Here is a 12223-nt window from a genome sequence, read left to right as displayed (position 1 = left end):
GTTAAAGATGAAAAAATAGTTGTATTTGATTGGGCCATTCATATCTTTGATTCTGTTTTTCTTTTAATCCTAATGGTTTTGCTTTGAAACATATTTAAACCAATCTATGAAAAAAACCTTGTCATGAAAAAACAAAACTTGTCTAAATTCTTAGTGTAGAAGTTTAAATGTATGTTAAACCTGAATAAACCAAGCACCTGAACAAATTTTAAGGATTTAGGCAGGTTTTACCATATAGCATCTGTAACCTGAGAAATATTCACTGAAAAAATGTAAGGATATTTCCATGCCCTGTGATTATTAATTCAAAAGGAGAAACTGTAAAATTTGTTTCTTTCCATTATAATATTTCTTATCTTTCTAATAGATTGAATTTTTTATATAGTTTACAGATGACAGTAGTTGGACAATGGTTGCTATGGTCAGATTTAGGATGAGATGTTTTTTGACACTCTCGTACAATGTTAAGCTATGGACATCATCAATGGGACGTTTTTCATTAAATCTTGATATATTGAACAAGTTTTGTAACAGTGGTTGTGGTGATAAGGGCAGTTGTGATGGATTTGGTAAGTTCTATTATAAAGGTATTCACTTCTAGTAAAAGTTATCACACTCTGCGTTTGAAATATACCGTATGTATTCACTTAAAAGTCTAATTTTTTAATGCTGGGAAGGGTTCCACTTATAGACGAGATCTAGCTTATAAACTAAAATTTTCAACTGGAAAATGTCAAAGCTTGCATGAGCGTGATCCCAATTTTGGGCAGCCAAACTGGCGCTGTTTATCCCAATGTTGATTTGTGAATGTCAGTTTTAGGAAGACTGTCTTCATCTTCTACTTTTTACAGCTGTTGGAAAATAAGATTAGAGTTTTTACAACTAAAATATAATTCAGTAAAAGAATATTTACTGTTTAGTTTTGATTTTTCCATAATACTGGCTTTCAATGATTTTATTCATATTTTCCACTTATCCATTTATTGTATTCATTTTTAGGTGTGTAAACTCGTATAGACAAAACCCCAAGGTGTAATAGAATCATGGGGGATGAAATATCTTGTCAGATGAAAAATGTTTATGAAATATTCCTGTTAACCTTTTTTCCCTTGCTTATCTTTCATCTATTGAAACAGGAAGTTGTGCCTGTAGTTCAGGGTATGCTGGAATAGATTGTACAGTTGATAAAAGCAAACCTCCAGTCTTAAGAGGAACAATAGCCAGTCCTCTGTGTGATTCTACTGAGAAACAGTGTAATATGTTCTATTTTTATGGCAACAATTTCTATGAAAATGATCAGCTGACTTGTCATGTGACTGAAATTGGGGTAAGCCGCTAATATCATTTCAGTATTTAAACTGTTGCTTTGTTATTGAAAATGAGTTTTCAGTCAATTTTATGTTTATTGATTATTATGTATTTTCTTCAGTATTATATTTCCTCACTAGCTTTGATATGCAGTTTAAAGACTTTTTATCAATCTAAATTCTAAAGCTAAATTTCTGATAAGCTACATCAGTCCTAATGAACATAACTGAGTCCACGATTTTACTTTTCCTAGTGAAGGAATGCAATAGGAATGCTCTTAAAGACTGTATGTATTACTTATATTAATTATGTTTAAATTTTAAACAATATTGTACAGTATATGTAATTATCCAAGTAAGAAAGTTAAATGATGAGTGCCATCACAAGCAAGACTTTCATAACAAAGTCAAGACAGGAAATCCACAGTTTATTGTCGATGCTATAGAATACATAAACTTGATTCTAGAATCTTATTATTGTATTTCCACAGACTTCCCTGACTTACAATGTTAGAGCTAGGTTTGTGTCCTTTGCCATTGTTCTTTGTGATCTGAACTCAACTACCACTGTTAAAGTCTCCCTGAGTAACAATGGAGCACTGAAGAGCAACCAAATAGACTATTACATCTACAACTCAAGATGTGATTCCTGTGAACAGGATGGTCAAAGTGTAAATTGTCAGACCAGGGTTAGTAGTAATTTGATATATTGTCAAGTAGGTGAAGGCATATTTTAAGTAAAATGCATGTGTCTCTGTCTGTTCATTTATCAACCACTCTTTAAACAATGGTTTGTGTTAAAGATTTTTCCAATGAAGATTGGACATCTTGATGAAACTTGGTACAGTTCAATTTTGTTCCAATACCATAATAAACTGATTCTATGATCTATCAGATTTTTTAGATTAGTCCAACACTTTTTACATGAAGCTGTAATGTAGGTGGAAATACATGTACTTGAAATAAAAAAAATATTGTATTATATAACTTTCTAGAGTGATGGATGCATTATTGATGGAGTTTGTTATGAAAAAGGACAAGTTTTTCCTCAAGATTCTACACGAGTTTGTGATCCAACTACTAATACTACTGTGTGGACAAAAATACAAGGTATCTTAATAGTTACACATCAAATCATACTTATATTATAAAGTAAAAACTTGTTTATTCTCATTTAGTGTTTTCTTAACCAACTCTTTAATTTTAATTTTAGTATTTAACTTGATGATAATTATTTTGCTGGTAATAGTTACGAAAAAAAAAAACTTTTCATGTTTTGAATTTAAGTACTTGCTGTGATAGTAATTAAATTGCTCTATTTTTGTCCAATGCCTTTTATAAATGTATGATGTCAAAGCATTCTTTTCAAATCATTTTTTGTTGTTGGTATTTTAGCTACCAGCATAACATGGATACAGGTGAACTTCCTTACAATAATTGATACTCTACTGGTAACCACTAAGTCAAACTTCTCCCTGGTTGGTAATCCAGTTCTAGTGGATGGATGGAAAGGAGGCTTTGCAGTTGAGTTAGATGGAAAGACTCAAATGATAGAATCCTCTGATGACAATGACTGTCTCAGTGACCCTGAGAACTGTCTTTTTGCGGGGCTTACGTACAAAATATCATTACGTCTTGGAGCGTTGAAGGACAATATGTATATCCTGAACTCTGGTGGAGACTTGCCTGGATCTAGGGGAATAGCATTGTATTACTATAAGAAGTATTTATACCTCACAATCTCCACCACTGACAAAGAATGGACTATCAAAACAAAGTTCACAAAGATCAATCTTTTCTTTGACCTTGAATTTTCCTGGAGTATTGATGGCCTTGACCTTTTCATTGATGGTGAGAGAGTTGGTAGACGTACAAGGTATATCAGGAGGAAAATAAAGGGATTGTTGAAGTACAAATGGAGATTTGGTGCTCCTATTCCAAACTTCCGTGGGTATTATGCCAAATGTACAGTAGGAACTTGGCAGACTTGGACAGCTACAATATCCATCAAAGATGCTGTAGGAGTACTCTCAGGTAAGGTTTAAGGCATTTGCAGTGCGTTGTATAGTCATAACAATAATAATTGTAAAATTCTTTCACTAGTTTAACTTTCATTTTTAATTGGATTTTTGGGAAAGAAAAATCTTTGCATACTATAAAGGAAAATAGTAAAAAAGTTTTTCCTAAGTATGTTATTTATGCATTGGCAGGTATAACTTCGAGGTAATAAGTTAGAGTTATTTGTAACCTTTTCATATCTTCATGTTTAAGGAGACACATGTCAAACTTATATTTTTTGTGCTTGTAGAGGCACACCATATTGGGTGGAAATAATAGATTACTAATTGCTCAATATAATGCTAAAGAAATCTTATTAACAACTACAAAATTTGATAGTTGGTAAATTTGTTTAATTGGCAAATTAGACAAGTAATGATAGAAATATGGATAGTCATTAAAATTTTACAGTATCTTCATAATTTTGCAGAGGTACCTGAGCTGACATCCCAGCCTAGAGTAACAGTAGAGTTCGAAAAGGAGAACAAAACATCTACTTTCATGTGTAAATTTGACAAGCTGCCTCGAGCTGATGTAAAGTACTTGATTGATTGGTCAGTTGATGATGTCATAGTGAGGTCAGAGGTCACAACTATGGATGAAAGTGAACTCACAGAAGATCTTTATGGTGACGGTGGATATGGAGTCAAGGTCAGAACATGTTTATCAATATTCACATCATAGGTTGATAACTTTGATTATTTGCAGATTCTGCCAAATTATTCACTTGCCATTTATAATTTTTAGTAATTTCTTTTGAAAATTCCCTGTTAATAAGGACAGCAATTTTAATTGCCACTTAGTTGTCAAACACTATTGCCTTTGAAATATTAAAGAAATGTCAAGACAAAATTATAAGGAGAATAAATGCAATGTTTTCAATTAATAAACTAAATACCTGAATTTTCCAACTATAGCATTTAACTTTTACCAAAAAAAAAAAGATATCATTTTAACAAAGTTTTCTATGTTAAAATAACCGCTATATGCATTTCTATGTTTATATTTAGACCAAGTGTATGGTGACCCCATGTTTCTCGTACGACTGTGATAACACCAGAGGTCCATTGAGGAAGAGTAACACAATAACTGCTGAAGTCACTGTAAGTTATACTAGTATGATGGATATATTATTGAGGGAAGTGATGTATTCGTTATGTTGAACAAGATTTAAGTTCAGGATATAAGATTAATAGGTTTTTACATGAAAGAACATTAAAGAGTGGGTTATCTTTTATCAGCTTGAGAAATTCAAGTCTATTTCATTAGTGGAGTGTAGTGGAACGAGTGAAAAGACCAAGAACTACTCTAATGAGTAAAAGATAACCAATCTTTGATATGCAAAGTGAATAAGTACCTGTTTCTTCTGTGAAAACAAATATTTTGTTGACTTCTCCTGGAGAGCTACACCATATCTCAAAGCTCTTACTTTTGTTTTGAATAATATCTATAACTGGCCACTTTTGAGACATTACTTAAGTAACAAGAGAATGAGTTAAGACAAGCACTTTTGGCCTCGTCTTATACAGGTTGTCTCAACTCAGAAAAGGCCATTTACAGAATTGACTTCTGCAACAGTTTTAAAAATTCCTTAAATTCTTGATATAATTATTAATTTAAAGTTTTATGGATTACATCCACAGAGCTCATAGAGCTAAAGTTTTATGGATTACGTCCACGGATCTCGTAGAACTCAAGTTTTATGGATTACATCCACAGAGCTCATAGAACTCAAGTTTTATGGATTACATCCACAGAGCTCGTAGAACTAAAGTTCATTATATGGTAAGAAAGTTGATATTGTTGTATATTACTGTGTTTAGGTAATAACAAGTAAATTGACGATCAGAGAAGGAGGACCTGCTGGTAATGTCAAAATCAAGTCATCAGTACCACCAGCACTATTCTGCCCTCCAAGTCAGAGAGTTCCTAATGGTACATGTCTAGTTAGAGTCACAACACATTTCCGTGGAGTTGAAGAGAGCTGTACCAATGATCTGACACATTGGCAGGCTGTAGTCATGTACAGGTATAATAGACACTTCGTGTTGGCCTTGTAATTTACTTTTTTACAGAAATTCTTATATGATTTCAAAATTAGAGGATATGTTCATTTAATTGGAGGAGAAGGCCTCCAGTTCCAGTTCTTGAAGTTGTTTACTTTTGAATGAATGAATTTGTCATAACTTAAAGTCTCAAATTCACAGCTAATGTATGATAGAGATAAAGGGTGGTAAATTAAGTTCCCTTTCTCTAATTTTAAAGGAATTATTGGTCCAGTATCATTTATTATTTTTTGAGTGTAAAGATTTACACAAATAGTTCCTTAAAAATGTGTTTAATCCTATAATAAATGAATATATGCCGATTTAAATTGTTTAAATTTACTTGAGGAATACATTGTAATGACTTAACTTGTTACTGTAGTGGAGAAGGTGCTGAAAATGCCTTTTGTGGAGGAGTTATCTCCCTTGATAACTGGGACATGGAGTTATCTATTCCTGTAATGGCTACAACAGATTTGGTATTTGATGGAGATGTTATCAAGGAACTTGATGTAGAGATTTCTACCATTTGCGAAGAAACTGTTACTTACAACTACACTTATAGTAGTGTGAAGGTGATTAATACATGTTTTTCAAAGTTGAAAAATTTTAGTAGTGGCACGATTCTTTGAGAAGTTCATACATGCCTGCTTAATTTATCACCTTCTTGAAAAGCTATGAATAAGGAGAAAACAATGTAGGAATAATTCATGCCCCTAGCAGACTTAGAAAATTATGGTAGTAAAAGTAATGAAGAATGCCATTCTGGTATGAAAGCAAAACAAAACTCAGCTCATGAATAGTATTTACATAATCTGAGCCCAGTTTCATTAAAATACTCAAATTGAGATTTTCCTCAAAACCTTCTTGAACAGAGAATTTGACCAAACAAATTGCTTGAAATTGAAGATTTAAGGAAAAACTCAAGGAATTTGAGATTTATTTTTTAAACCCAGGCCTTTAAAATAAATAAAAGTGTACAGTTAGCAAGTTATGCAATATAATATTCACCAAGTGACCTGCTAGTATCAAAAATATTTTACAGGTTACTGTAGAAGATGGAGATAAACCTGCCATTTGTGAATCCCACAATGACCCTCACATGCGGACCTTTGATGGATGGTAAGAGAATTACATATGATTAAGTTATATATTGCCATTTTAAGCTCATTGAAAAAAAATCATTTCAATATGGGAAGACATTTAAATTTATAGTATCATAAGAAGTTAGAAGTAGTATTAGAGACCTATAATAAAAGAGATAAGAAACTCGTTGATTAGCCAGTTTGTAGGCAAGATAATCATGCGGCGGAGAACGAGATTCCCTGACCTTTCCACTTATTTAGTAAACTACTTTTTCCCCTTTTGATTGATGAAATGATCTGAAATGATTGAAGATGTAATAATGGGAAACTGGAGATTTTATTCAATTATCTTAAATACAAAGGAGTTGTGATAGGTTCATTTCCATAAAAATTGGGGTAGGTAAATTGTTTTCAATTGTTTCCATTTTTGTTTGTTTTGGTTGAAAGAAAAATTTAGTATGCATATGAAGGTTAGATATCGTAGAATAGAAACCTGAAGGTTTTATTTTGATAATAGCAATACTTTTTTAATTGTGATCATTTAAAGTCAAGTTCTCATTGTCAATTAAGTACGAGATCTCGTTCCCCGCCGCGTGATAATGTGAGATTTCAGTTAGTTGCAAATCTCTTTAAGATCTATGGTAGTATACACCTTATTTCTTTATATTATAGGAAGTACAACAATTACTTAGAGGGAGAATTTATTTTCTATAAACATACTGTACTCCCGTATGAGGTATGTAGAAATTAGTTATGGGTCAGAGGTCTCAGTTTATTACAATTTTCACTTTTGACTCAGGGTAATGATTAGATTGATTTATTAAAATTATTTGGGAATTCCTTATATATATTTTAGATATTATGCTATAGGAAGTTTTGCTTTTTAAATAGACTTTTTTCATTTCCATAACCTGACTATGGGAGAGTTCGACAGTCTCATTAGTGATGTCATATTGTATCTCATTGAGTGTCAGATTGGCAAATAAACAATATAATAAACAACAATTTTAGGATAATCATACCAATTTTAGGATAATCATACCAATTTTAGGATAATCATACCAATTTTCAGAACTTAAAAAAACTTTTTTATTTTATGTCCAATTTTGGTTCTGTTCATTGTTTCATTTTGATGAAATAATTCATATTTTGTCTTTAAATTTATTGTTTTCTTACTTGAAAAATAAGTTTGACTTATGTTTCATTATAATACACTATTTTTCTCGTATTGTTGTACTTTAAAGTTTTATTTATACACACTATCTCTGAATATTTATCTGAAATTTGTGTATAGAGCTTCAGACATATTTATATTGGCATTTTGATCATCAGATAATATGGAAGAACAAATTCATATTGTAAAGGTAGAATCATTTATACAAAAGCATTTTTTTACTAATTGTTTACAGGTACGAACATTCTATAGAAGTTGTAATGGTAAGGCCTCCTGTAACTGTGCCGTTGCCATCAAAGTTGATGATGATATCATCCTTTTCGACAAGTGTGGTTCCAAACGTGGTTCAAGGCGACCATTGGATATCCAACTGATCCTAAATGGTGAACTAACACCAGGCACTAAGATATTCAGATATGGTGGAGGCAAAAAATACCAGGTAGATGGATTGTTAATCAAACATTCTTATCTGTGACACATTGTATTTACTGATAATCCTGAAAGGTTATTGTTCTACCTTTGGGAGGTGTTAATTTCCTGCAATCATTTAGAGTTTAGAGTCATTGATACTGTTTTAAGTAAAATAAAAGATAAATTGTTTAGTTTTATACCAAATAATACATGCATTTACAAAGCATCATTGTTCAAATTTAATTTAGATAAATCCATGACTACAACAAATTTATCCAAATATGTAAATTGATACTACAAGTATCAGCACTGTTGTATTGATTGAAGATCACATGACTTTTTTAAGGTTTATCTACCACATGGTGCTATTGTCAAGATCACCAAAGGAAAAGGCAAAACTCCAGAGTTCATCAATGTCCAAATAAAGTCATCATCGGCTGATTACAGTAATGTACAAGGTGGGTCAATTGTCTGTTGCTATTTTTTTGTTATATTGTCATTTTGTCCAATTTTCATATTGAACATTGATTGTCTCAATTATTTTACTTCTTGTTATTTGTAATAAGTTATTTAAGGATCAATTAGCTCCCTTGAAAAGCTTAAGTACCATTCTGTGTAAGAATCAGGCAATGGGTGGCACATCATATTTCTCAGTTTGGTCTTTTTTACCTCAAATACATTCAATACATCTAGAAAACATCTGAACAGCTATTTAAATTTATCCTGAAGCATCGGTGATGTAGATATTTTTTGACTGCTTATATAAGGAAAAAGTTCGGGAAAATTTTCCTGCCATTTTTCCACAGTGCATTTCAACTGAATTTGACCTATCAATATCTTAAAAAGGCAAACTTTTCAAACACTTTGACAGTAATTTCTTGAGGTTATGAGGTATAAATACTTGGATTATGCAATAAAATGTCTGTGTATTTTTTCTTTATGTGCCACACCTTATACACATTTTGCCTAATTCTTAGACAGAGAAGTACTTAAAATAATGCAAGAATATACTGCCTCATGGAGTAAAACCACAATATGCCTTGAACTTACATTCCATTAAGAATTACCTGCCTTTAATTAGTCATTTGGATATACGTATTATATAGTTGAGTATGATTAATTATAGGTCTATGTGGAAACTTTGACGGAGATAAAGACAATGACAGAGTGATGTCAGATGGTAATATGTACACAGGAAAACTCAAACGACCAGTGGACTTCTCTAAGAGTTGGAGGTATTATCTGTTGATTTGGTTTTCTTGAGCCATACCAGGGTTTTTTATTATCAAAGAAGTGAAATACAAAGTAAAAAAATCCCTCCTCTAATATTTTTTTTTTTTTTAATAATTCATCTCTTATTTCTGAATATTTGTTACTTACTTTTTGTTCAATACTACCACATTTTTTTTTTATGTATTTGCTATACAACTTTAAATGGAAAAAAAAAACATCACTGAACTACATGACAACACGCGAAAGTTATTTAGTTTGAAAATTCAACTGTAAAACATGTATATACTGTAAACACATTCATATTCTGTCAAGTGAATACAATCACGGATATCAATTTTTCTTATTTCAAAAAAATGATAAGCATCATATAGTGTTAAATATCAATTTTGTGTGTACTATATTTATAGCTTTTCTGTCCACTGCAAAAATAGCAAGAATGTTTATAATAGTGGGAATGTTAACAAAGAAATATGATTTCTGTATTTAGAGTAAATATTGAAGACACATATTATAATGGTTACTGTCCAGAAGATGTTGAAGAAGCTTCAATTACAACCTACTGTCAATGTCAGTTAGGCAGGGGAGACAACTGTGGACCTTATAACAACTATGTTGACTGCTCGCCTCCCTTGAAAAACAAAAAAGGAAAGAGAAGAGGTAAGAATTTGTTGTGGAAGATGGTGAATATATTATGTTATGAATTTTTTCATTACAATAAGGAATTTTAAGAAGAAAATACTGAAATCAAAGGCAAATAATGCATTTAAATAATAAAAACCTTTCTGTCAAAAATGATATTGGACCTTGAATATAGAATAGAATATGAACTACTGTGAAGACTAATGGGAGTTCAACAAAATTTCGAAGAATAGTAGCAACTATGTATGGTTTTTGTACAAAATTTCAGGTAAAGAGATAACAGATGATCTGTTGAGATACAATAGATATCGTGCTACCAAGTGTTACATCCAAGAACCACAAACAGAATTTGAGTTTGACAAGGACTACATCCAACCTGTAAGTTATAGATAAAGTTCTTTAATAACCTTTTAATTTAAAAAAAAATTATCAATACTGTTCCCACTAAATGCACTTCCAATTTGATTTACAAAGAAATAAGTTTGAAGTGTAAGAACTTTAAAATATCAATATGATACAATGAATCTTTTGCTTTGAGAATTTTAATTGATTAATAATTCTGATATAGATCATTTCCTGGCCAACACCCAATGGTATAACTGAAGATGGTGCCAAACAATTATGTGAGTTGGAAATTAAAGGCAATGGATGCCGTGATATACCTGGAGTTTTATCAGATACCAATATAGAAGGCTGTATGGAGGACATACAGGTAGTTATCAGTGTTTAACTCTTTGCCATTCATATGACCCAGAATTTGAACCTGAGCCATTCATATAAAATGTACATACTTTTAAAATGAAATGCAAGTTGTTGTTTAAAATTTTTGCATCATTTAAATCAATTATTTTAAAACTCTTCATTACATTGAGTAATGAAAAGTCAACTGCAGAAAGTAAAGCTGACCTTAATATATTTTGAGTATAACAAAACATTTCAGCTTTCAATAAATTATCAAAATTACTGATGCAAAACTTGTTATTTTAGGTTACTGATGATATATCATGGGCCAAGGAGATGGTAGGAAGATTTGATGAACAGTGTGTGTTGACCCTTTCATTTAACATCACCCTGTTCATAAGGATAAATGGTGTAATCAGCCCACCAACATTGTTTGAAGCTATCTGTCCTAATGGTTGCAGTGGTAATGGTATCTGTGATGAAGGTTAGTTTTTGTCTCCTTACTTTGTTGCTGTTTTCATATTAGAAAAAAATTACAGATTTGCAGGGCTTAACCTAGACATTGATGACAGGGAAAAGTAAATTTTGTTTGAAAAATAACAATATGGACATATTTTTCTATGTTATCTATTACAAAAACTTCTCCTTGTCAGACAAATGTTAACAGAAGAAGTGAGCACAAATAAGCAGAAGCTTTTGCTTCCTCTAGATTAGGCTCTGATTTGTGCATTTTAAGCTATTAATTTTACATGAAAAGAAATGCTAACACTTTCTCCTGACTTCATCCTAAATACAATTGATACATTGTATCTTGATCAATATGTCAATTATAAAATCAGTTTTAAATCAAGCTTGCCTGGATATTGTTGTGAATATACTTCAAGTTAACATCCAATAAGCTATGGATTCTTTATACTTCAGGTGTATGTCAGTGTAATAATGGTTTCCAGGGTGATGAATGTGATATAGCTGAGTCAGACAAACCAGAGATATCATACATATCTGTCAAATTGTGTGATGTACAGGCTGATAAATGTGACAACATCACTGTTTATGGAGAAAACTTTGTTGATGAAGACACCCTCACATGTCACTGGACAAAAGCTGTTAGTTTCTAATATACATATACAATACTTGGTCAAAAAATAGAAAATGTATTTTGGCAGGCTTTTAGAAACATTGGAAAAATGCAGCTTCAACATGCCTATTTTGCGTGTTTATTTCCAGCTCAAATAATTTCAATTTTTATTACAAGGACTAAATAAAGTCTTTTTCCTGCAGTTATAAAATTTGATAATTTAAAGTCTGATTAGAAGAAAAAAATGAAGGAAAGTTTATCTGAACTCTGTAAATAATGAAGAAGAGATATGGTGTTATGTAGAATCACATCATTTCCACCTTTGATGTGAAATAGAAATATGGTAATGTTATCATGCTAGTTGATACATGGCTTATAATACTTGACATGGTTCTACCTGAAATGATTGTTAAATGAGAATATACTATGTACAAACTTTGACATATTATACATATACTTATCTTACAGTTTGCTACATTTCATCATGCCTTTTATTATGGACTCTTATAAGA

General features: G+C 31.4%; 1 protein-coding gene across 1 annotated transcript in view; it reads left to right on the top strand.

Annotated features, from left to right (window-relative positions):
* The window catches only part of LOC148621599 (uncharacterized), a 137986-nt gene that overhangs the window by 66035 nt on the left and 59728 nt on the right, over window positions 1–12223 (top strand). The window contains exons 65-83 of the mRNA XM_088576145.1: window positions 386–569; window positions 1137–1327; window positions 1799–1996; window positions 2303–2417; window positions 2703–3341; window positions 3796–4016; window positions 4376–4468; window positions 5189–5394; window positions 5793–5985; window positions 6456–6532; window positions 7168–7231; window positions 7905–8108; window positions 8427–8538; window positions 9207–9315; window positions 9801–9970; window positions 10221–10330; window positions 10521–10664; window positions 10940–11117; window positions 11555–11739. Coding sequence (XP_088432271.1) covers window positions 386–569; window positions 1137–1327; window positions 1799–1996; window positions 2303–2417; window positions 2703–3341; window positions 3796–4016; window positions 4376–4468; window positions 5189–5394; window positions 5793–5985; window positions 6456–6532; window positions 7168–7231; window positions 7905–8108; window positions 8427–8538; window positions 9207–9315; window positions 9801–9970; window positions 10221–10330; window positions 10521–10664; window positions 10940–11117; window positions 11555–11739 — 3393 coding nt within the window. The remainder of the gene's footprint in view (window positions 1–385; window positions 570–1136; window positions 1328–1798; window positions 1997–2302; window positions 2418–2702; window positions 3342–3795; window positions 4017–4375; window positions 4469–5188; window positions 5395–5792; window positions 5986–6455; window positions 6533–7167; window positions 7232–7904; window positions 8109–8426; window positions 8539–9206; window positions 9316–9800; window positions 9971–10220; window positions 10331–10520; window positions 10665–10939; window positions 11118–11554; window positions 11740–12223) is intronic.

The sequence above is a fragment of the Perna viridis genome, chromosome 3, assembly GCF_037379345.1.
Source record: "Perna viridis isolate PV_CMFRI_1.1 ecotype Kerala chromosome 3, ASM3737934v1, whole genome shotgun sequence".
NCBI classification, from domain to species: domain Eukaryota; kingdom Metazoa; phylum Mollusca; class Bivalvia; order Mytilida; family Mytilidae; genus Perna; species Perna viridis.
This window is presented reverse-complemented; position numbering and strand designations above follow the sequence as displayed.